We start from the raw sequence: 7,801 nt of genomic DNA, 5'->3' as shown, positions 1-7,801 counted from the left end.
TTAATCACCTAATTATCAAGTGTCTCAGAACAGCTAGAAATGCGTTTCCGTGTTAAGTTTGATAGAAACTAATTTTTAAAATTATTTGTAGATGGCTGATAGATTTTATGCATCTGGCACCTATATACTATATTTATATATACTACTACACTATATTATATATACTACATACTACTATATTACCTAAAATTAACTATTTCAACCGGATTAACTGATCCCCTCCAGAATTTATTTCCTAAACTGAATATTCCTTTTATTATTATTTCCTAAACATTCCTCTGAATGTTTTTTTTTTAATTTACCTATTTTGAGTATAAAACCTCTTTTATTAATATTTCACCATAATTTTCTGGTTTCAAACTATTGGTGGGGGAGGGGAACGATGACACTTCCTACCACATCCCATTCCGACTCTGGTGTTATATTTTAACATTACCCTTGCCAAGAGAGAAATTTCTTCAGATAATCCAGTGGTGACATATATTTCATATTATTGGGTGTTCTACGCCTTTCTATTAAAAGGCATTGAATGGTGCTGGAATTGTTATTACGACATCCTCAATAACACAATAATAAATATTTAAATGATTTATACTAATCTTAGTGACTATCCCATCTGAAAAATTATTTTAATCTTCATTATTCAATCTGTATGTATAAAGGATAAAAAATACTTTGTACTTGTTTGATTTCTGAATAATGTAAATTTTAAAATGAATGTTAAGGTTGATAAGATCTTCTAATACGATAATTTGTAGATAGGCTAGCTTGTGAACGAGTTTTCCGAAACATTTTCCAACGAAGCGAAGATAAAGGGTAAATTTTTCCTTGAATAAAAAGTTGTCAGTTTCGAAAAAAAAAAAACAATATCCAAAGACTACATTCACCCCATAACTTCTGCTAACATGGTCGGTAGGTGCCAAAAGGTGATGAGAATTTCCTGGCCTAACTTTGGAGTTTGGATTGTCTAATTTATAATGCGAAACTAACAGAAAGTAATCTTACTTTCAACATAAATAATGAAAGAGCGTGAAGTTAATTTGGAATGCCTTCTGACATTACATTGAAACATTGCCAAGCAACGCAGAAATTAGTTAGGCAGTTGTAATTGAGTTTTATTCCAGAGAAAAAGAGTTATACTGACATAGGCACATAGTTACCTAAATAAAAATGAAAACGAATAAACTTTATCAGTTAATGAATTTGATTTGTCATTTGTGAATAAAAGCCACCAACTGTGCAACTTCTCTCCAAAAAGTGTGCAAAAACCAAGTTTGAAATATAGCTATGCAAAGAAGAATACATTTACGCATGCGTAAGCGAATGTAGTTAGCGGAATATGATAAAATCAAACCAACCACGTGCCAAACCACACAATTCGTACATAAATTTTCATCAAAATCGGACGAATAGTTCGATTGATTAAACTTGAACACAAATTTGACTAAGGACAGAAACCGAATTTTTTCTCCAAGTTTAAAAATAAAAACATGTGAATATTTTCTACTCTGGTGATATAATTTTTTTGTTTTCTACATATGTAGTCATATACAAAGTTTATCTATCTTCGATAAAGAGGAAGATAATCTGTGTGGTGGTCAATAAAGATATAAAATAATAAAAACCTACATTTCGCCCCACTTTGCAGAAATTCATCTGGGATAAACGAAAACAATACATACACATTGATCATGAATACATATACATAAACAAGCATTTGTATATATACTCATGAAAAATGAATATACATACAAAGAGAGTAAGAAATTATACAAAAAAAATTTAAAAGAATGAAACAAATTAAGCTAAGAAAATATAAATATAGATGAATAGGAAACTAATTAATAATAGGTAGACCATGCGTAATAGAATTGTAAATATAGAACTAGTGTAATAAATAGTAGAATAATACTTATTACTAAATAGTAACAGATATGGTAAAAAGGTAAGTATAAACCTGTACTGATAAGTTGTTGTTGTTGTTCATTAGGGCTTTAGGACGTAATACGCCTATGTTTTCTATTTTATTTTCCTTAATCTAAATTTAAATGCTTTCGAATTTAATATTTAAATCTTTTTCAATAAGGTTTTCCTTCTTAAAAAAATTAATATTAATTTTAAGCTTTTTTCATCATTGAGCGCCTCCAATATACCCGGTCCTAATCCTTATCTACTTACATCCGCAGCATAGAAATGACATTCCTGAAAGATATGGCTGACTCTTAGTGTACTATTACAATATTGAAATTTTGGCGGTGGCTCCTTATTGCTTAGATAGGAATGAGTCAGATTCGTATGTCCTATTCTCAATCGAGCTATTGCAACCTCCTCCCTGCGATCGGAACGATTTTATGTGGCCCATGGTTTAGATATTTCTTTTTATAGCTTTTGGTTTGCTTGGCGGACCCGATATTTCATTTTTCAATGGAAAACTTATTTCTTAGGGTGTCAGAATAGCCGCTCCCTGATCTGGAGCTGTAAGTCTTTGCTTGGCAGCAATGTTACTGATAGGATTTTTAATAGGATAAAAGGATTTAAGTCCATAGTCTTGATTTTTCAGGAGACGAAATATTCTGTATAAAACTTATCCGTTCAATGCAGTTTTAACCAGAATATAATCATAATATACAACTTATATATTTTATATCAATCGATAAAGATTTTTTTCTGACGCTGACTGTGTACTTAATTTAAATTCGACGTTTCTTGGACTTTATATCCTCTATACTTATCAGTAAAAAAATGGTAAACAGTAAATGAGGCAAAGGTAAAGTACAGTAACAACTAAGAAGAAGATACTAATAATAATAAAAATAATTGACTTAACAGATAAGATGTGTGTCTGATACTTAAAGGTTTAAGACTGTTGAGACCAAAAAGGGTTGGTTAACATCAAAGTGTTTTTAATATATTGCACCTTCATTGACCGCCACCCGAACTATCTTCCAACAATCTACTTCGTACGGTCAACTATCTTCTTCCAAGAGGGAGAAATATTTATATACAACTTGAAGCGAAAGCAGTTACTTTATTACACTAATTGGCTCATTAGTGAGAGTTTTCAAATCGACAGAAATCCGTTTACGTGTAAGTGTGATAGGAACTAATTTATAATTCTTTTCACTAGATATTATTGCAGTATATGTATACACCCCATAAACTATTTTAATAAACAAAAGCAAACTTTAAACCACAAATTGACTGTTTTCCTCATTGGCAGTGGATCTGAAGGCACACACTGCCTGCCTATTCTACAATTCAGCGAATCGATCAGTATTCGTTTTAAAACAAATAATGTAATTCCCTTCAGTAAATTAAAAGTTACAAAAAAAAGGTACCTGACCCAGTGACCACTCTGAACCCAATGCTGGAAACCCACCCCTGTGTACAGCCATAAATCGAGATAAGAGCGGAGAGAGGGGGCATGCGCGACCCAGTGCTCGGTTCACAGTTCAGTCCGCGATGAGCCACGGCGGAGTCGAAGTCAAGGGGATCACCCCGCCCGACGGAGGATGGGGATGGGTTGTCGTATTCGCCAGCTTCATGATACACATCTTTGGTGAGTGTTAACTTTAGTATAGCTCTATAGTGAATAGGGTGTAATTGTGCAATGTGTGAGCTAGGTCATTGTTATATTCTTATTCATAGAGCAGAGAATAAAGATAATATTTCATTTTATTGATGTATCTTATATTTAATTATATTAATAATATCATATAATTGACATTTTGTTCCTTTGAATAAATAGAACTAAACTTGGTTTTTGGGGCATCTGATCGATTTGCTACTATTCAACATTGACCTTTTAGACAAAGTTTCCTCTTCATATATTTATGTTTATGATTCATATAATGTATTTTAGCCACTGTAAACTCCTAAATCATATGTTCTAACATTGATATCGTGTTGGCATCCTACCAGTTCGAGAAAAAAAAAAAGAGAATCCTACTTTTTTTTTTTTCCTAATAAATTTATACAGCATTCCAGTACAAACAAGGCGCCAACGGAATCAATTAAATGATGCAACAGGTGTCATTGAATCGAACGCCATAAATTATAGTAAACAAGGTTACTACTGCTGAAGCAACAATTCTTACTGACGTAGCGATACCTACTGACTATCTCGACAATGTACACCGAATATTGCATCAGTGCCTGAGGACTGCAACGGGACACACGAGAAGACAGAAATAGAGGCTGGAAATAGTTATAGTGGAGTCCGGGAGCAACCCACGTGGGAGGGAGGTTTGTATCCTTCAGGTTCGGTTTCTTCTTATCTATTGGCGCTTTCTGTATTCTAAGCCTTTTCTATGGGAAGCGTATGAAATATTCCAGAAATTTTGACGATGCAGCTACCAGAAGTAAATATTAATGGTTATTAATTAGTTCATTACATTAAACAAAAATGTTATTGTTAGGAATTCGACTACGGTAAGCGAAAAGGTTCTATAGAAACCCCCATCATACTTATGTTTTAGTTTCACTTCAAATAAAATGTCATTTATGATCTGAAATCTATGTAAACTTCTAAAGAAAGCAGATCTGGTTTTACTAAGAGCCTTGGGTCCCTCAATCTATAGGTCCCCCTAAATCCTGCGATCGCTTCAGTAATTGTTTAACTTTTGTTTTTAAACAAGTCAAGTATTTTTTACTAATCAAATATAATAAAAAGTAATAATTTAAATTAATATTATTTATTGATAAACCAAAGATTCCTAATTTGTAAGGACTCTACTTGCTCAAGGATGGCCCTGAAAAAGGAATCTGTAATCCAAAAAAAATTGTATACACTTGAAGTGTAAATTATTTGAACATCATAAGGCTAGATTATTAGGGGCAATGTCAATCTAGGTTTTGAGTTAGTTCCAATGAGTCCAAATAAAGTGGTGCTTTGAGAGAAATATGGAATAAATTTGTGCATTCGCGTGAGCATCAAGGGTTCGGTAATTACTTAAAATAACTTTGAAGTGAACCCTAGAAACTTCAAGAGCGCTTGGCCGAAAACTACAGAATTGTAATTTGCCTTACTATCGTAAAGCCAAAGGGTATGTAGATTGAAAATTAATCATTATTCTACATAATTTGTAAATAAAATAATTTACAGAGTTTACATAAGTAACGTTAGAGTGAAATAATATATTAAAAGATATCAAAACAATTTATATAACTTACTTTAATTAAACATAACACTCGAGTTAAAATTCTAAAAATGACCTAACGATATTAGTATTTATGATTATTAATAATAATATTATTAAATTGATCTTGATCTTTTTATTAAAAAATAATGAAAAAATAAATCAAAATTAAAAATAATATTTAGCTCTAATAGCAGGGGAAACATGTCCATAATAATTCATAATGTATGATAAAAAATAGGATTATGAAAAATTAATTAATAAAATTTTAGTTATAAGAGAATACAAAAATTAATTTATCCGACAACTACTTATAGTATATTATAATATACTATTTATTACAATATACTATAAGTTTATTGTATATTATACAATAAATGCATATACAATATATGCATTATGAATAATTATTGTATATATGGTAAATTCATATTATGCTGATATTTAATTAAATTATTAGATTATTAAATATTAATTAAATTAACATGTCATAGGCTGCCGAAGTTTCCTTCGTTTTTAATAATAGGATTCATCTATTCATCTGATCAGAAACAGTAATATCGAGTTGAATAATTGTTAGTTCGTTGACTTCTGCATTTTATTCTCACTGAACTCACTCAATTAGCATATTTTTCATATTAAACGAATCGGTAAATGTGTTTCCAGCTAACATAGTAATGTCCCCACAAGTTTTTTAAATATTATTTTTAACTGAAACTTAATGAATTTAGGACGTAAACCAATCAATTAATTTTTCGATTTCCTGACTTCTATAGCTAGAATCGAACATACAAATATAGCATTTTGATTTAATGTTTTTGGTATTAAATTTCTAGTTCAATAGCTACAATTATTCAAATTTAAACGATACAACATTATATATAATAATTAATTAGACCATAAAAATGTAATAAAAACACATTTTTACTTTTTATATTAAAGCATATTAATACAATTTTAATGATTTTAATTAAAATTTTCAATAATGAACTAGATTTTAATTTATGTAAAATAGTTATTATGTTTTATTGATGCTAATTACAATCTAACATCGAGGTGAAAATAAACAACACAATAATTACATAATATATAAATAATAACAATAATTGTATGAACATAATAAAAACAATTTTTTTTTTATTAAAAAAATAGGTAAAATAATAATGTTTAAATTTATTTTATTAATATTTTTATGTAAAATACTGGTTAGATCGTAGTTATAATATTTATAATCTTTATCCAGGTATATACTAATACTATTGTATGTACTCTTGTTTTTATTCATACCTGAACCAATCATTCAAACTCCGGCCTCATTGAATATTTTCGTTCAATACGGTTTACTCATCCCGCCTGTTTTACCAGTCTAGAAGAAAACAAATAAGGTCAAGGGCAATATCCCGGGAGGCAAGCAACCTTTATTATACACCTTTTTTATTTTGGTTAGGAAAACATTCTCCATATCCCAAAATATACGTATTTGGCTAAAATTGGTCTGAAAGAAATATTTGTCTTGTAATAAAACCATATTATCACAAAAAACAAAATTTTATTAATTTATTTTTATACTTTCTCAACTACTTATTCTCCTTATTGAACATAAAAAAATTTAAAAACCAATAACATCGACAGAAATTGAAAAACAAATATTGGTAAAAACAGTTGCTTTTTTAAATTGTGATCCATTTCATGTATGTATATAAAAATGTTAAATTATAAATTTTCTGTTGTTAATTTCTTAATTTTCCTTTTAAAAAAATGAATTTATTCATTTCTCAGTTACTCATTACAGTATTACTCAGTTAAAAACTATTAATTTTTTAATAGATTTTACTAGGTGATGAATATCAAACTGTTTTTATTACATCAAATGTCAATTTTTCGGAAAGATATCGTGAAAAATGATTTAATCAAAATATGCTGTTTCGTTCCATACTTTGAACCTTACCCAAACACTTCTATAAGTATCTGTTTTCGGAAACTATAAATAGAGGTACTCATTCACTTAAAAGAGCTAAAATTTAATTAATTAGAATAACTTATTTGTCACTCTGATTCAATAATCTCGTTAAAACAAATAATGGAAGTTTGGTGTGCATTAGAGGGCGACATGTCAGAGTGGTGCATTGTAGAAAAGTAGTTCCTTATATTTATTTTAAATAATTACTTATTTATATTATGCTTAAACCTTTTCGTGTTAGTTTTGGCTTGTAAAAAAAATATAACAAATATTTTACATAATTTAAATAAAATATATATTATAATTAAAAATTGATTAATATGTTTTAAATATCACAAGTGATATATATATATTTTTTTTAATTACCTCCCTTTACTTAATAAAATTAAATTAATAAATTTAATAAAACAGTCCACACAGGATGAAATCTTAATATAATTATATAATACAATAACCAAGTGTCTAGATCTTGGCCGCTTATCTGGTCCTTATTATACTATAATTTTACTTTTCAAATTAAGAATTTTATGAAAACAAACACACAAAAAAAAAAAATCAGTAAATTTTATATAATTAAGTTCAGTATAATAACATTTTCAGCACGTCACTACCAATGGTTTTGCTGTGAAGTATATCATTATTACAGCTATAGTAGTAAATGAATATGGTGTCTTTCATGTTTTTAGCAGTAATCGATTTTCTG

General features: G+C 29.0%; 1 protein-coding gene across 2 annotated transcripts in view; it reads left to right on the top strand.

Annotated features, from left to right (window-relative positions):
- Positions 1-3,454: 3,454 nt before the first annotated feature.
- Mct1 (Monocarboxylate transporter 1) overlaps positions 3,455-7,801 on the top strand; it is a 107,902-nt gene continuing 103,555 nt past the window's right edge. For both annotated transcript variants that reach the window (XM_014425149.2, XM_014425147.2), the window contains exon 1: positions 3,455-3,559. In XM_014425149.2, the coding sequence (XP_014280635.1) occupies positions 3,463-3,559 (97 nt within the window). In that variant the 5' untranslated portion in view covers positions 3,455-3,462. The remainder of the gene's footprint in view (positions 3,560-7,801) is intronic.

The sequence above is a fragment of the Halyomorpha halys genome, unplaced genomic scaffold (genome assembly GCF_000696795.3).
Source record: "Halyomorpha halys isolate HHAL.00 unplaced genomic scaffold, Hhal_1.1 Scaffold497.1, whole genome shotgun sequence".
NCBI classification, from domain to species: Eukaryota; Metazoa; Arthropoda; class Insecta; order Hemiptera; family Pentatomidae; genus Halyomorpha; species Halyomorpha halys.
The sequence above is the reverse complement of the archived record's forward strand: the minus strand, read 5'-3'. Positions and strand labels throughout refer to the sequence as shown.